Source organism: Acartia tonsa, chromosome 13 (assembly GCF_053477335.1).
Source record: "Acartia tonsa isolate MP-2025a chromosome 13, ASM5347733v1, whole genome shotgun sequence".
Taxonomy (NCBI): domain Eukaryota; kingdom Metazoa; phylum Arthropoda; class Copepoda; order Calanoida; family Acartiidae; genus Acartia; species Acartia tonsa.
In genome coordinates, this window is record NC_137272.1 from 15,224,317 (window position 1) to 15,242,269 (window position 17,953).

Sequence of the window (17,953 nt, forward strand, 5' to 3'; positions counted from 1 at the left end):
CAAGAGGTACACAGACTATGAATGTAGGCTTAAGGTAACAATATCCATATTATGACGTCATCAATTCAATCACACACGGAGTCGGTAACAAGAGATACACAGACTATGAATGTAGGCTTAAGGTAACATTATCCATATTAGTATTGCCGCCATTTTTCTATTAGCTCAAAGAGTAATGTATGAATAGTAATTTAGCTGCGGCAAATGTTTAAAAACCGATTAGCTGAAGTTTTGTTGTTAAGACTACAAAGGGCAATTTGTTTCATCTATAATACAAAGTAGAACGATGTCTGTCTGTCCCTTAAGATCTCGGTAACCACAGAACAGATCGGATTCTACTCTTCAAGGTATATACCTATTGGTCCTGTGGTGGTTTTAAACTTTTATCTTGGGGGGTGGGACACCCCCAACCCCCCCAAAAATGAAAATATCCCCCCCCCCCAAAAAATTCTTTTGATGCCCATAAATTTTTTTACATTTTTTTTTCATTACCTCATGGGGCAAAGCGGCTAGGGGCGAAGCCGCTAGTGTTCTTTAAAGTCGTACTTACATTGAAACAAGGATGGCAGTATCCCTAAGTAGAGAAGCACAAAAAAACTCACGAAAGATCATAAAGGTATCTTCATTGAAAGTTTAACTGACTATCTTACGGATGGATAAACGGACGAAAACACATTAATTATAGAGTAGCTATGATACTAGCAAAAAAATTATCCTGTTTTATGTTTAGACAAACTTGCCTGTGTTTCGAGTCAAGGAGTCGAGTGTTAGACGTAGATACTCAGATTTTGAATGGTTAAGAAATGAACTGGAAAGAGATTCAAAGGTCAGTTTCTGATTGTAAACAAGGACAATTTTGTATCGATTGGTGGCGCTGCACTAACAATAAAATGGATATAAAATGTACAATTATAATATTAAACCCAGTTTTTTTAGCCTCGGGTTAAAAAACTGGTTTATGATTGTATATTTTGTATTCGTAGAAAACTGGATATAATGCCATGCTATACATAATTTTTCATTATGGCTGAGAACCGGTTCTAATACACCGGATATTAATCGTTTTCGAAGGGATGCTGGAAATATTATAGTTGTGTATTTAACAAAGATTTTGATGTATACCCTCAGCAAAATTATCACTTGTTTCTTTTTATCGTTGGCGTACCCCCCCTCCCACACACACACACACCGCTCCCGAAAATTACCTTAACGCTGCCCTGGACCAAAAATAAACTTTTCTGAAACAATCGTTCCAGTATTTTTTTTTATATCTTTTCTAACATATAAACACAAACATATTACTTACTACTGAATGATAAAGGATATTTGTTCTATTCTATTAAATCTTCTGAAACGGCTTCTTTACTATATTTGGTAAAACCTACCATCTTTCAAGTTAGATTATATTATATTATATATAAACTATTTGTTTATTCAGATTGTCGTTCCTCCTTTGCCAAGCAAGGCCCTGAAGCGTCAGCTACCTTTCCGTGGGGACGACGGAATCTACGAGGAGGGATTTATAGAGGAGCGTCGCTCCGGACTGGAAGGATTCATTAACAAGTAAGTTGTAAAGCTGTCCCCTGGCATCATCTGGTTTGCTGAGAGGGGAGGGGACATTATTCCATAAATGATTCTGGTCCAAAAAAGTTTTTTTCTAACACGTTTCCTTTTTAATTGAATTTATTGTGGTATTTTTTCCACCAATAATTTTAGTCTCAAAATAGGGTAATTTTTAACATAATTGGAGTTTTTTTACATTTATACATCAATTCATTGTCAAGTGTATTATACTTGCAAATTGCTTGATTGAGACTGGACCAAACAGTCAGAGATTTTATAGTTAGCACATTTTGCTTTTATATCTGGAATGGAAATTAATTTCAAGCTTGCATGGTGATTACTAGGACAAAAGAGTACAATTTTAAAAGCGAAGTATCTCCATAATGAATTTCTAAAGATGTAATATGTCCTTAAACATTTTTCTGTATCTAGTCAGTTTTTCAACAAATATTATATACTTATTCAGTTATACAGTTCTGACACTCTACAAGTGTAATTATTCGTTTGTCCTACCGTTTCAGAGGTTCGCTTTTATGGATGGTTCTGTTTAAAGCACTACAGCAGTGAAATTGTCTTATTTTTAGAATTGCCGGGCATCCGTTGGCACAGAACGAGAAATGTCTTCATATGTTCTTGCAGGTATTATCTTAAAATCAAAAATTTAACTTTAAGCTAACCTGTAGCGGCCATATAGAGGCAGAAAACGAGGGAATATTGGACTGTAAATTATACTGATACCCAAAGTTTTAAAACCAAGTTATCTTATTTGTTGGCTCAAAAACTTTGGGTACCTCCTTTGAATTTTGATTGGTTGGGTTTTAACTAGAACCGTTTAAACTTTTCAACCAATAATTTTAATCTAAAGAAGGTGTTGCTTTGTTATCATCATTGAAGATATATTTCAATTTATGGTTTAATGAAAATTTTTACACAACGTCATAATTCTGATTATGGCTTAGTTTAATTTTATCCCCCTTTATATTTTTCTAGGACCCCAACATTGATCGTAACTACGTGCCAGGAAAGATCAGAAACACATAAAAAAAATCCATCAAAAAATAATCATCTTTATCATTCAGGCATGTTAAGCAATTTTGAAATAATCTTTTTAGTAGCGAAGCTACACTATAATTAATTTTGTCTGTTTGTCCGTAACGCTAACGGGAAATGTTATTAGATGGATTGGTGATTGTATTTGTAAAGATACAACTTTTGGATTAGCATTCAGTATACAATTTACTCTGTTAGTTGGTCTGTCGTTGATGCAGAAGTTATTAGTAGTCATAATCAAAGCTTTAACCCCCGTAAACTAGCAAGATAAGGGGGGGGGGGGGCACATCTGACACTTTTGCGTAAACAGGGATTATAGGCTTTGTCTTAGGAGTTATAGGATAGGTTATTTGGGGAAAAAGTTTAGTTTTTGGGTGTATTTTCCTTATATTTAAAAAAAATTTTGATAGGTCTCCAGGTTCAGGTGCTGCAGGCTGGAAGGTCACTTCTGGACAGGTATAAAAGAAAAAAAAATTTTGTTTGAAGAGTTAGAGATCAACTTATTAAACCAAATATGCATCTTTTGGGATGTTATGAGCATATACGAAGAAAAAATTTAAATCAGCCTCCAGGTTCAGATCCTGCAGGCCTCCAGGTAAATTCTGGACAGGTAAAAACTGAAAATTTTAAATTTTATAGTTAGAACAAAACTTATTTTACAAAAGTTGCTACTTTATGGATGGTATTAACATATTTGAAGAAAAATTTGAAATCGGGCTCCAGGTACAGGTACTGCAGGCCTCCAGGTAAATTCTGGACAGGTAAAAACTGAAATTTTTTACTTTTGAAGTTAGAACAAAACTTATTTAACAAAAGTTGCTACTTTATGGATGGTATTAACATATTTGAAGAAAAATTTGAAATCGGGCTCCAGGATCAGGTACTGCAGGCTTCCAGGTAAATTCTGGACAGGTAAAATTTGAAAAATTTTAATTTTATAGTTAGAACAAAACTTATTTTACAAAAGTTGCTACTTTATGGATGGTATGAACTAGTTTGAAGAAAAATTTGAAATCGGGCTCCAGGTTCAGGTACTGCAGGCCTCCAGTTAAAGTCTGGACAGGTAAAAACTGAATTTTTTTACTTTTGAAGTTAGAACACAACTTATTTAACAAAAGTTGCTACTTTATGGATGGTATTAACATATTTGAAGAAAAATTTGAAATCGGGCTCCAGGATCAGGTACTGCAGGCCTCCAGGTGGATCCTGGACAGGTAAAAACTAAAAATTTTTACTTTTATAGTTGGAACAAAACTTATTTAGCAAAAGTTGCTACTTTATGGATAGTATTAACTCATTTAAAGAAAAATCTGAAATCGGGCTCCAGCTTTAGGTACTGCAGGCCTCCAGGTGGATCCTGGATAGGTAAAAACTAAAAATTTTTACTTTTTAAGTTAGAGCATAACTTCTTTAGCAAAAGTTGCTACTTTATGGATAGTATTAACTCATTTAAAGAAAAATCTGAAATCGGGCTCCAGCTTTAGGTACTGCAGGCCTCCAGGTGGATCCTGGATAGGTAAAAACTAAAAATTTTCACTTTTAAAGTTAGAGCATAACTTATTTAACAAAAATTGCTACTTTTTGGATAGTATTGACCAATTTGAAGATAAATTTGAAATTGGGCTCCAGGATCAGGTACTGCAGGTCTCCAGGGGAATTCTGGACATGTAAAAATTAAAATATTTAACTAAAGAGTTAGAACTATATCTATTTAACTAATACAAAGAAAAATTTGAAATCGGGCTCAAGGTTCAAGTCAAATCCAACCATTTTGTTACATTTTGAATTATATCTGCAAAAAAAATATTAAGTATTGACTAGAATATATATAAAAAAAAACGTACTGTCAACAGGTCAGTCACTAAAGGAAGCCTGCAGGAAATACACTGCTCTAACTGCGGTAAAAATCCAACCAAAATCCAACACAATACCCTCAATTTGATACAAAAAAGTTATTGAAGCTGCAGGCTTCAAATTTGGGGTATTAAGCCTTATTGTGGCAGTCTTTCAGCAATTAGAGCGGCATATTTCCTGCAGGCTTTCTTCAACTATCAAGTATAAAAAAGGGATATGAAAGAAGAGAGTTAAAAAAGTGTATTCCAAACTAAAATCTTTATTTGATGCCATAGAAGCTTAAGAATCTTTACCATATAATTTTAAACAAGCTTGTTTGTTTTTTTAATTAGTTAAAAAAATTTAGTTTTATCCTGTCCACCTGGAGGCCTGCAGGACCTGAACCTGGAGCCCGATTTCAAATATGTTAATACCATCCATAAAGAAGCAACTTTTGTTCAATAAGTTTTGTTCTAACTTCAAAAGTAAAAAAATTTCAGTTTTTACCTGTCCAGAATTTACCTGGAGGCCGGCAGTACCTGAACCTGGAGCCCGATTTCAAATTTTTCTTCAAAGGGATAGTTTCACGGAGTGCATTTAAAAAAAAATAGTGAACTTTAAGTTTTTTCTATTTTAAATAACGTAGTAGTGCATAATATAAAGTTATTGATTAAAATTAAAAGATTTGACCAGGGATTTATTTCATTTTTATTTTTAACTTCGTTGCATGTTATATATGGCAAAAACTTTTTTGTCATAAGGACAACTTTAGATAGCATTTACTAGCTAATAGAATTTTTTATACAAAAAAAAACACATAACTACAAAGAATGACCAATAAAATATTTAGTATAGTACTTAGAGTAGTGATCTTTTTATATGTCTTAGTAGAATATATTAGGCATTGGATAGATATAATTGTGATAAAGAATTTTAACATTGACCTGACCGAACTGTTATTATTTGACAATATCTAAAAAAGTTAGTGATTTGCAACATAAATTACATGAGAATGGTTTTATTTATATATATATGGTCAGTTGGTATTTCCGCGTGAGATAATGTGTATATTGTAAGTAAACCGGACGGTTTTCTTTATTTTTTAAAAAAGAATCTATAGAAAACCTGTTCTATAATGAACCGGACGTTATTTTTTATGTTTTTTTAGTAACTTCTCCCAAGGGGAACACCTCTTGTGAAATATGTGGAAAAAGATTCTCAGATATTGGTGTTTTGGCTATACATATTTGGAAAAAAATAGACCATTCTCGTGTAATTTATGTGGCAAATCACTTTAACTTTTTTAGATATTGTCAAATAAAAAAAGTTTGGTCTGGTCAATGTTAAAAATTCTTTAACATATAATCATATCTATCCAATGCCTAATATATTCTACTAAGACATATAAAAGTTCACTACTCTAAGTACCTTAACTCTTTAAATACACTTTGTAGAACTATCCCTTGATTAATACAATCCAAAAAATAACAACTTTTGTTCAATAAGTTTTGTTCTAACTTCAATAGTAAAAATTTCAGTTTTTACCTGTCCAGAATTTACCTGGAGGCCTGCAGTACCTGTACCTGGAGCCCGATTTCAAATTTTTCTTCAAATTGGTTAATACCATCTATAAAGAAGCAACTTTTGTTTAATAAGTTTTGTTCTAACTTCAATAGTAAAAAATTTCAGTTTTTACCTGTCCAGAATTTACCTGGAGGCCTGCAGTACCTGTACCTGGAGCCCGATTTCAAATTTATCTTAAAATTGGTTAATACTATCCAAAAAGTAGCAACTTTTGTTAAATAAGTTATGCTCTAACTTTAAAAGTGAAAATTTTTAGTTTTTACCTGTCCAGGATCCACCTGGAGGCCTGCAGTACCTGTACCTGGAGCCCGATTTCAAATTTTTCTTCAAATTAGTTTATACCATCCATAAAGTAGAATCTTTTGTAAAATAAGTTTTGTTCTAACTATAAAATTAAAAATTTTCAGTTTTTACCTGTCCAGAATTCACCTGGAGGCCTGCAGGACCTGAACCTGGAGGCTGATTTTTATTTTTTCTTCATATATGCTCATAACATCCCAAAAGATGCATATTTGGTTTAATAAGTTGATCTCTAACTCTTCAAACAAAATTTTTTTTTCATTTATACCTGTCCAGAAGTGACCTTCCAGCCTGCAGCACCTGAACCTGGAGACCTAACAAAATTTTTTTTAAATATAAGGAAAATACACCCAAAAACTAAACTTTTTTCCCAAATAACCTATCCTATAACTCCAAAGACAAAGCCTATAATCCCTGTTTACGCAAAAGTGTCAGATGTGCCCCCCCCCCCCCCCCTTGAACTTCAGGTTGTTTTTTAAATTTAATTTCACTTTGAGATAAACATTGCTTAACCATAGAAAATATTAGGCTACCAGGGCAAGGGATTTGAACTAGGTAGGACCATTCAAGCAACAAGATATCTTCTCATTCTTGACACCCACAAGACAACCAGTTCATCATTTCGTTGTAGTCACATTCCAGTAGATTTTTTTTTGTCAGAAATATTTAAAAATTTCCATTTATATTACCTAACAAATTTTCCTTTTGAAACCTTAAGTATTTATATATAATAATGCGATGTTTTCCCAGCATAAAGTAAACAAAATAGTTATGTTTAATACTAACAAAATTTAGAAGGGTGGTGGCAATATAATAAAAGTCTAAATTAAATAACAATGTCACAAGATTAATTTGTGTTTCCCTACCCTTAGTTTCCTTAATTTATATTTAAAAATAACTATACCAACAAGCTTGACTCTAGAGTAGATTTATATTTAAATAAGACCAAAATTTTATCAAACTATTTCCCCTGGTGATTTTTTATATCTAAGTAAATTTTAACTTTTAAGAGGATGGGCAAAGGACATGTATTCTAAATATAAAAAAGCAAATTCGTTGAAAAAAGTTTCTAAAATCTTTAATGTTATGTTAGTTAAATTATTCCAATATGAAAAATCAGAAATCTTCTAAAATTGTATGATTTTCTAAGTTAGCATCCATTGTAAAATTTTTTTTGATAAAAAATATGAATAATTATATTAGAATATATGTCTTTTTTACCCTCTAAAATAATTTGCATTTTAAATTAATTTCAGTAAATTTGAAACTAGAAACGCAATGAGTGAAATATATAAACTTCTCTTTCCCATAAAAATCTCTATTTTATGTAAACTTTGAGTGATTTTTTTTGCGAAATTTGTGTTGTTATTGGCAGCTATTGTCAATAAACCTCTTACTTTTCAACCAATAAGTTTATTAGATAATTTGAATTTAGTAGCAAAGCCACAAATAAAGTAAATTTGAGGTTAAATCTGTTTATTTGTAAAAAGTGAAACAAGGTGGTGTCAAAAACACCTATTTATATCTAAGTTAAATTAAAAGGCAAGAAACCCTACAGTTTTGGCTTGATTTGTGACTTTAGCTTATCATGTAGCAATTTCAGTATGGTTTTAATTTTAAAACCAGTTTTTTTATTTAAATAATATTATTCTTTATGAAGATGATTTTTATAAAATTCTAAAAATAGGTGCGTGCAAAGGTTTTTTCCCAATCCTCTAGTAAAGTGAGCATTATAAAAAAAATAAAATGAGGGAGGGGGGTAGGTGTACACATTCACTTTTCGTTACACCCCTTCCTGCACGCCCCTTTTTAACCTAGATATTTTATTATGTCCATAATTTTATTGTATTTTTAAGAAAACCTAAACCGATGATTATTATTTAAAAATTGTGATACTTAATTCTCTTTAGGATAGAGGGGTAAAAATGCCTATGGGTTATTTTTTTTAACCAACTTTTGATCTTATAAATTCGCCAAAAATCATTTTTTTTTCTTATTTATGATTTTATTTGCAAATTAGAAATGATTTAAAACTAATAAATATTACATTATATTATATTGATTGATGTCGAACCTATTTTACATGGGTACCAGTAATAAACAACCTAGATTATGAATTTTATGTAATTTAATCAATAAATTGATTTCAGATTAAAATGCTGCTATACTTATAATAATTTTCAATAGTAGTTTAGATTGGAAATACTAAACATGGAGGAATCTAGAAAAGAAATATTTACTAGTTACAGAGAGGCACTGAAAGTTGTTGAGAAATGTGAAGCTGAGTTTAAAGATTATACCTACTTGTAAGTATTAAATAGAAAAGCTCTGCAACCCCTACCACATGTTTTTCTAGTTTTTTTCCCCAAGGAGGGAAAACATGTTTTCAGTAGGTACTCTTTATTTATTCAGTTTTCCCCCGTCCCACATATTTTTTCCCCTTTAGCAGGGGATCCCATGCACCTCTCTGTAAGTCATATTGAGAGATTTTACAACGAAGAATTGGATCAATATCTTAGACGCTCCCCAGAATATCCAATATTCATTTTCTTTAAGTGCACAAACTCCTTCCCCCATCCCCATTATATTACTATATTATTATTTACATCCCTTTTCCCAAAAATTATTAACTATTGAGACCATTTGTAGCATAAACCTTAATGCTTAAACCGTAAACACTTTATGTAAATGTTGGACTAACTTTGTTTTTAGATCTCTTCTGGTGACAGAGACAGAAAAACTATTCCGCCATGAAACAGATTTTCTGAACTCTGGTATATTGGATTTTGTCAACAGGATCCTGGCCTCGGATGCAGTTTCTCCAGCTTTAACAACTTTAGCTATCAACTTTCTGGATCTTATGCTGCAGGTTTGACAAGTTTTTTAGTGTTATTTCTTTTTACGTTCAATCTGCTTATATTTTTTTTTGTCTTGTTTTAAATTTGCATTGAAAAGATCATTTTTTTACATATTGCTAACCTATATTTGTCAAGAAAAATTGTCGGTAAAATATACAATACATCTCTAATTATGATCAACAAAATAATTCCTTCCTATTTTATAAGGGGGGGGGGGGGAAGTTTTGACACATTTGCGTAAACCTGGCACCTAGGCTTTATCTTTGCACTGAGAGGATAGGTTATTAGTGATAAAATCATTCTTATATGATGAATTTCACGAAGTTTTAAGATTTTTTTGATAGGCCTCCAGGTTCCGGAGCTCCAGGCCTCCAGGTGGTCTCTGTAAAGTTAAAATGAAAAAAAGTTACAGTTCAACTTATAAAACAAAATATGCATCTTTTTTAATATTATTCACATATTTGAAGAAAAAAGATGCTTATTTTGTTTTAAAAGTTGATTTGCAACTTTAAAATTTTTTTTTTTTTTCATTTTTACCTGTACAGAGACCACCTGGAGGCCTGGAGCTCCGAAACCTGGAGGCCTATCCAAAAAATCTTAAAACTTCGTGAAATTCATGTTATAAGAATGATTTTATATTTTATCCCTAATAACCTATCCTCTCAGTCCAAAGATAAAGCCAAGGTGCCAGGTTTACGCAAATGTGTCAAAACTTCACCCCCCCCCCCCCCTCCTTTATTGGTCGAAAAGTTTTGACATTGTTATTTTGAAACAACCTATCATAAAAAAAGGTAAAATCTAAATTAAAGATGGACAATAAAACTTCTTTAAAAATCTATGAAAATGGTTAAGATATTGTTTATGTTACTTTTAATGTTTTTTCTTATTTAGATAGAAGAACTGCGGATAAAGATGGTTGAAATTTTAAACACAAAACTTGAAGTTTTGTTGGGGGACAAGCATAATTCTGTTCTGGCGGCTTTGTTTCAGTGCTGTGTTACTTTGCAGGTTAATTATCATTGTTTTTAGCAGAGTAGCTACTATTTAACTAATATGTTTGTCCACCAGTGTTCTAAACTAAAACGGGATACTTTCTTACTAATGTTCAATTTAAATCATTGTTTCGTTCACCATGAAAAACTAAAAATCTTAATACATAATGATAAGGAATTGTAAAGTTATCTTAGTATGCTTTGCTTATACTTTATTTTAGTGTTCTAAGATAATAAGGATGAGATACAACTGCTGGAAGATATCGACTGCCCTTGACTCCAGTTACACGTCCTTTCTATTATCTTACATTAGATGCTCACTCTACTGATCAGAGCTTACTCTTAATGACTTACTTGTTTATAATCCTGGTTTTAAGTATTCAATAGGTATTGAAAAATTTGAAATTAATTTTTTTTAGAAATGTGTTCAACCAAATTGTCAATCAGCCATTCAGTTTTTAACAAACAGGTATAACAATCTTTGTATTAAAGTTACTCTATTTTTGTCTTTTACATTAAAAAGAAGTTGTAAAAATATGATAAGTTAAGATCTTAAAATAAAGTCGAATTTACATTTATATTTTTTAAAAGGCTAGATTTCTTTTTTGTTGTAGCGATTTTTATGCCTATCATTATAAAAAAGAATAAAGTTTTTACCTTTTCCACAAATTACAAATAAAATGTTTCGTTTATTTTTATGGTCCTATAGACCTTTAAAACAAAGGTCTGTTAGGCGTTATTGACTTTTATTTTACAGACAGCTTCAAGAAGCAATCCTGTCTTCTCTGAATGGAACAACTTCCTACCATGTTAGCCAGCTGGCGGTCAAATCTTACCTATCCATCCTCACCTTCATGGTGTCTTCAGGAAAGAATTACCTAAGGATTCAAAGCGCAAATTTGTTAGACTTAAGTACAACGATATTTAATGATACTAAGAATCTTTTTTAACGAACCAAACAATTTTTAATAAAATTACCCAAAGGTTTAAAGCTAACGAATAAGATAGCGAGTTTATAATTTACAGCCTAATGTTCTCTTCTTCCCTGTTAATATTAGGTTCAGTAAAAAGCTACAAGTCTTTTTATGTTATTTTTTTTTTATGATTTAATAATCCTTGACCTAATGCTTTACAGAACTAACAACTTCAAATAGTGTCAATCTCTCCAAGATAAGGATGAACTTCTTGATGGATTTCTTTGAAAAGGTAGGCATTTCTTTACTTTAATAGACAGTGGAGGTTGATAATATGTTTTAAAATATTCCAAGGGGGGGGGGGGGGGGGGAATGTGGTGACTCGTCACACGACATACCAGCAATTTTATTTTGGGTGCTACTCCCTTAGTTTTAGAGATAATTGGATGAAATCTTTTGGGCTGGGTCACTAATTACCCAAACTATTGGTATCTTTAAAAAAAACGGCGGCGAGACCGCCGCTCCCGCCGCCGTTTTCCCTCGCCACCAAAAAATAATTTTTATTGCATTTCTCGCCGAATTAGGCAATTTGGAATCATTTGAGACCATGTTATTTTTTTCAAAAATTTTTCCCCTTACAAGCAAATTCTCGTTTATGAAGGTATATCTTAAATACAGTATGCTACTCCCTTAGTTTTAGAGATAATTGGATGAAATCTTTTTGTTTGTGTCACTAATTACCCCAAAATTTGGTATCTTTCAAAAAAAAACAGCGGCGGGAGCGGCGCTCCCGCCGGCCGCCGCCGTTTTCCGCCGCTACCATACAAATTTTTTTATTGCATTTCTCGCCAAATTAGGTAATTTGGAATCATTTGAGACAATGTTATTTTTTTCAAAAATTTTTCCCCTTACAAGCAACCCTGCGGGGGGACTTTGTCATTTTTTTCAAATTCTCGTTTCAAAGTCCCCCCGCAGGGTTGCTTGTAAGGGGAAAATTTTTTAAAAAAAATAACATGGTCTCAAATGATTCCAAATTGCCTAATTCGGCGAGAAATGCAATAAAATTTTTTTTTTTGTGGCGGCGGAAAACGGCGGCGGTCGGAGGGAGCGGCGGTCTCGCCGCCGTTTTTTTTTAAAGATACCAATAGTTTGGGTAATTAGTGACCCAGCCCAAAAGATTTTATCCAATTATCTCTAAAACTAAGGGAGTAGCACCCAAAATAAAATTGCTGGTATGTCGTGTGACGAGTCACCACATTTCCCCCCCCCCCCCCCCCCTCTTTTATTATTAAGAATTTTATAAAAATGATTGCTTTGACTTTCTGTTCTTCATAGGACTTCTCTGATCAAGAAAGTTTTTTTATAATTTTGAAAGTAACTGAACTTATTTAGGTTACTAATGAGGCAAAGTTAATGGGACATCTGAAGTACTTTTTAAGAAACAGTGAAACTCTCCATTTAAAAATAGGTAAGCTTAGCTCTTCTTTATTCGAAATATACACACAAAACTTAACTGGTCTTAACATTAAAAATATTTTCAATCGTTCAGTATTTCTCTCTAAAACCCTGATAATAATTCATAATAATTTATTTTAATTAACTTTTTCTAATAAATAGAATTGGCGGAATTTTTGAGAGCCTACATTGAGATGAAAAATCCACGAAGCGAATCAGCTGATTTCCTGATCGTTCAAATTCTTGCTTTTCCAACGGTAATATTTTTTTTGGCGAGATCAAAGCTTCTCTACAATTCTTTTCTTTAATCAAGCTATTGGTTACTTTGTTAGTAGTTATGGTGTTTAATTGGCATGTAAATATGATCACGTTTAAAAGAAGAATTTCTAAAATAAAGTGGATTTTGCTTTTGATCCAATCAAAAACGTAAACTTCAATCTTTTCAAAAATATTTGCAAGTCTTTTTCTCATGTTGTTATAGCATACAGCACCTCTAAATTAATATGTATTATTTTCTTTAAATTAAAGATTCATTGGTTAATTTTTGTGCCTAGTAATTGAAGGTTTGTTGCCTATTAGTATCCATATGAATTTTACGTTGATTTCTAATTTGCGAAATGTAGTGTTTAGTATATAGTTAATTAATTTTTTTGTTATTACTATTTTTATTTAGTATGAAACGGCAGAAAAACTGTTAAAAACTGAGGATAAAAAGCTTCAACAAGTTGTTCTTTATGAAATTGTAAAACTGTTAAAGGCGGAAAATACCCAAGAAAATGATACTGAAGGCCATACAAGCTTTAAAAGTTTACTTAATGGTAAGTTTTTTCTTCTTTTTATGCTAATAATATTTTTATCCACATGTAGCGCAGCAACAACAATATGATAGATTTAGATTTAAAGAGGTCAGTAAACTTTGTTTTATTTCTTCAAGTTAAATTGAGTGCGTGTGTTGTATATTGCTTAGAGACTTTATAATTATATTATCTTTTTCCCATCTGCGTATTTTCACATTATTCGTGTTTCACAATAGCCAAAAGACACAAGAGCAAAATAAACAATGAAATAGGGATAGTTAATATGTGGTTCTGATGATTGTATAATTATATTGTGATACAAGTGAGGAACTGAATGCACTTTGGAATCCTAACTTTAGTTTACAGACAGACGAGCCATGCCCTAAGTATAGAGTTGCTACGAAATCAAGTCTAAAATCTTTATTTTAGAATTCCTAAGTGAAAAAATGGACGAAGCAAGTTTCCTACGTTTCATTGCTAGGAGTGTAAAATAATTTTAATGTTAAAATATAGAAAAAACGGCATAGTTTTGTCCATAAGTACAATAAGTAAACGAAGTAATAGATAAAAAAGAACAGTAAAGTACAATTCTACAGTACAAGTAAAACGTCTAAAATGAAACAATATTTTTCCTAGTGATGGGAATCCGGATCCGGAATCCGGAATCCGCCCAATTTTCGGCCAATTTTGGAATCCGAATCCGGATCCGGAATCCGTTTTTTATAGCGGATTCCGAATTCTAAATTGGTAGGCTAAATTTAATTTAAATAGGTTAGAAAATACCAAGCACATTTTTAGGATATACGTAGCACTTAAATTTTTAAATTTACTAATGTGATGTAAATGTTTTAGTTATGCTGGAAGTCAACACTTTAAACAAATCAAGGCTTCAACCAAGTAACAGTGATAAATTAACGAAAAAAGCTATCCCTCTGTGACGGACGGCCTTTTAAAATACTGCTAGAATCCGGAATCCGAAGCCGGAATCCGCCAAAAATAAGAATCCGGAATCCGCAAGAATCCGTCACTTTTTTTGACGGATTCCTTCAGAATCCGGAATCCGAATCCGGCCCAAAAATTCGACGGATTCCCATCCCTAATTTTTCCACAACTTCAATGCATTGAAATTTTATAGGGTAATGTATAAATAGTCCATAGTTTCAAAGAAAAATGTTTGAAAATATTTTATAAAAATCTACCAAAACAGGGATGACATATTAAAACACCTGTTACCTTCTACATCCCTACAAATTACTTTGGCTCAAAGGTGTAAATTCATTTGGAAGCTGCATATACAAGGAAGCTAGTCAATTTAGGGCTCTTCAAATTGGGAATTTTTAGAGGCAAAATAAGAGTAATATTTAATACTTTTTATAAACATGAAAGAATGGTTAAGCATTATCAAATGGGCTGATATTTGACCAATTTAGATAATATTTTTTTCTCTGTTACTTTATCTTATAAAGTTCCAAATTGATTAGCTTTTTTCTAAAGATATATCCAACAACTACTCTGTCCGATGCATGATAACTATCTTGAAATTCTTGAAGATCTCAAATACTCTAGGATTTGAAAGGTTACTTTGGCGATTTATTTAATTTTTTATAACAAAGTTTTTAAATAGAGCATACAATTACAAAATTATGTGATCGCAATCTATACGACTAAATATAAATTTGTAAATATATTTTACAATATTTCATATCAACATTAAAAGATTGCTTTAATGAAGCATTTTCTGCCTTACTCTACTTTTATCTTATTGTTACCTTATGTGTTACATGGAAGCCTTGTATTATTTCTAAAACTAGATCGTCAAGTACAATAATTCCAGTGGCCAAACTATTTCTGAACTAATTCCTGAGATGAAACAAATCCTTGAGAAATACATTGGTATACCTGATGAATTGAAAACTGCCATCTGCGACTTTTTAGCGGTTCAAAGTGAAGTTGACGATGATATTATGGCCAAAAAAGCCGCGGACTGCCTTGAAATAATCAGCTATTTGGCGGTCAATTCAGCCTCTACGTGGCAGCTCAAAGATTCAGCTTTAGAAGCTATTGCTTCTTTATTAAAAGTGAGATCTAAAGATGCTGAAAGGGATTTCAGTTCGGATAAGCATTTGAAAGAAATTACAAGGTATTTTTATCTTTAAAGTAAAAAAATCTTTTAAATTTTTAAATCTCTTTATTTCCAGTTTGTCTATATGATGCGTAAATTCATGTGGCAAAAGCTAATTCAACTTAATTTCTTATCGTTGTATTAGATTGCTTAGAAATCGTTAATTTTAATAAACGCTTAAATAGTTTAATAATGGATTATTTGATTTATAGGAATGTAATTCTTAACGGATTGAAGCACGGTGAAAGCTACGTACGAGCATCTGCTATAAAATTAATCCCAAATTATATTTCTGCATTTAAACAAGATATTGCTTTGCAAGATGAAACTGAGATGATAACCAAAATTGAGGTAAAATATGATATTTTTAGTAGTGGGGCTACTCTATATTTAGATTCTTTCCATTCTTCTGTCTGACCGGCATAAAGTACCCTAATTCATTGTTTATTTTTTTTGTCTGTTAATTATCATTAAAAATATTTCATTCACTGTAAGTTTAGAGTAAAACACTAGAGGGGAAAGAGGTTAAATAACTGTCCCGGTCCCCATCCCAAGAATCTTGTGTCTACTCTCAATAGTGTCTTTTAAAATCAACCAATAGTGTCGGGAATATTAACAAAGTCAAGTAGCAGAAACAATTTGCTAGCATACGAAAAGGGTCTTTGGAAAGATGGACAGGTAGTTATCTATTTACTATAGATCTGTAACTGTAAGATTTCCTCTAAAAGTATATTAATTTTGTTTATAATATAGGAGATAATGTTAACTGACCAAGAAGCAATAGTTAGAAGATCGGCCATTGATGCAATGTCTAATTTAGCTTCAAAGGTAAAACTTAATTTTTACTTAATTTAATATTGGTTGCTTTGTCCTATCCTCTAATAGAAGGCTTGGGATATATGGAAAATAACCTAAAACTCTCCTAAAACATTTTAAAAGCTTTCAATAAGATGTACCAAGGGATCTAAAGGGCTAAGACGTTAGACAATGGGCAATAAATTAATTTACTTCCCTAATGATGATACTTAAAATAATTCCCTCTGTAGATTACAAATAGTAGTTAAACGTTTGAACACTCAATTTATTGAACCAACCAATCAAAATTCATTAGAAGTACCCAACGTTGTTGAGCCAACGAAGTAGGAAACGTTATCAAAATACATGGGGACCAGTGTTATTAACAGCCCATTGTCCTCTACCCCCCCCCCCCCCCCCTCCCCCTGAGTTGTACCTATAATGTAATAAATGATTTAAATATCGCATTATTGTAAAATAAGTGTAAAAATTAATATTCAGGTTTCAAATGAAAGCCTACTCCAGCTAGGAATTTTGGGCCTTCATGCCACAGCATCTGACTTAGACTGGGAAGTCAAACTTAAATCCTCAAACTTCTGGCACAAAATAATCCAAATAAAATCCGGGAACGATGATTTAAAAAATCTGCCAACAAACGATCAGCTGATTTCTGAGTTAGAAAGCATTGGCGCATTTTCTGGCCTTCTGATTGGTTGCAGAGATTTTGAGGAACCGGTTAGAAATGCGTTTTATAGGCTTACTGAAGAAACTGTACTAAAACTTGATTTAGATGAACATACGCTAAATAAACTTAGGAAGGTAAATAATATATTCTTTCTTTTTAAAATTCATATAAAATGTTCTTTTTAAGTTGTCGAAATAAGTCATTATTACTTATTATTTTAGCTTGATCTAGAAGATCCCAAGGGGGATCATGACAACAGAAACATTCTTGATTGTTATGAGGAAGAGGACAAAGTAGATATGATTGATTTAGTTGTCCAGTCACAAGATAAAGATTTACTCAAACCTCTCACAACTTATGAACTCAAAGAAGATAAGAAGACTCTAATTAAGGTCAGAATTTTTCTTACATTTTAGTAGAGATTATATGTTGTTTTGTATTCAAGCAGTTTTGAAACAAGTTTATTTACAAATTCTTTTAAATTCTACTCATTAATGATTCGCTTTTATATGTATTACAATCTTTGTTTTAGATGAAAACGCACAGTTTAAACAGCTTCCTACAAGAGTTGCACGCTATGAAACAAGCTGGGCTTGGGCGTAGATACAGCGAGGACATAGAAAATCACCAGCGCGAAGCTCTAGCCTCTATTATTCAGGGATAATGGAATATTTTATCAGGCTTAAAATATGGTTTGAAACTTCTGTTTTTACATTTAGAGATCTTTAGCTTCAGATTATAAAAACTTTACTACTTTATATTACACTAGCGGCTTCGCCCCTAGCCTCTAGGGGCTTTGCCCCAAGAGGTTATCAAAAAAAAAATTAAGGTGAAATTCGTATAAGGACCAAGGAAATCTCCTGCAAAAAAAAAAAAAAAAAAAAAAATTGGGGGGGATTTTTTGTTTTTGGGGGGGTTGGGGGTGTCCCACCCCCCAAGAAAATATCCTAAAACCACCACAGGACCAGTAGGTATATTCCCTGAAGAGTAGAGCCCATTTGGTTC

The 17,953-nt window shown here is 32.2% G+C and overlaps 2 protein-coding genes across 2 annotated transcripts in view; both read left to right on the forward strand.

Annotated features, from left to right (window-relative positions):
- The window catches only part of Snx3 (sorting nexin 3), a 167,633-nt gene extending 159,152 nt beyond the window's left edge, over nt 1-8,481 (forward strand). The window contains exons 4-8 of the mRNA XM_080146572.1: nt 731-826; nt 1,439-1,563; nt 2,148-2,202; nt 2,554-2,642; nt 6,859-8,481. Coding sequence (XP_080002698.1) covers nt 731-826; nt 1,439-1,563; nt 2,148-2,202; nt 2,554-2,604 — 327 coding nt within the window. The 3' untranslated portion in view covers nt 2,605-2,642; nt 6,859-8,481. The remainder of the gene's footprint in view (nt 1-730; nt 827-1,438; nt 1,564-2,147; nt 2,203-2,553; nt 2,643-6,858) is intronic.
- The window catches only part of LOC145304633 (uncharacterized), a 177,741-nt gene that overhangs the window by 159,148 nt on the left and 640 nt on the right, over nt 1-17,953 (forward strand). The window contains exons 2-19 of the mRNA XM_080146563.1: nt 8,479-8,636; nt 9,043-9,199; nt 10,080-10,196; nt 10,600-10,649; nt 10,938-11,044; nt 11,313-11,386; nt 12,487-12,562; nt 12,712-12,806; nt 13,223-13,367; nt 13,776-13,825; nt 14,552-14,642; nt 14,838-14,922; nt 15,181-15,486; nt 15,681-15,819; nt 16,222-16,296; nt 16,765-17,082; nt 17,170-17,340; nt 17,481-17,602. Of these exons, the coding sequence (XP_080002689.1) occupies nt 8,542-8,636; nt 9,043-9,199; nt 10,080-10,196; nt 10,600-10,649; nt 10,938-11,044; nt 11,313-11,386; nt 12,487-12,562; nt 12,712-12,806; nt 13,223-13,367; nt 13,776-13,825; nt 14,552-14,642; nt 14,838-14,922; nt 15,181-15,486; nt 15,681-15,819; nt 16,222-16,296; nt 16,765-17,082; nt 17,170-17,340; nt 17,481-17,602 (2,273 nt within the window). The 5' untranslated portion in view covers nt 8,479-8,541. The remainder of the gene's footprint in view (nt 1-8,478; nt 8,637-9,042; nt 9,200-10,079; nt 10,197-10,599; nt 10,650-10,937; nt 11,045-11,312; nt 11,387-12,486; nt 12,563-12,711; nt 12,807-13,222; nt 13,368-13,775; nt 13,826-14,551; nt 14,643-14,837; nt 14,923-15,180; nt 15,487-15,680; nt 15,820-16,221; nt 16,297-16,764; nt 17,083-17,169; nt 17,341-17,480; nt 17,603-17,953) is intronic.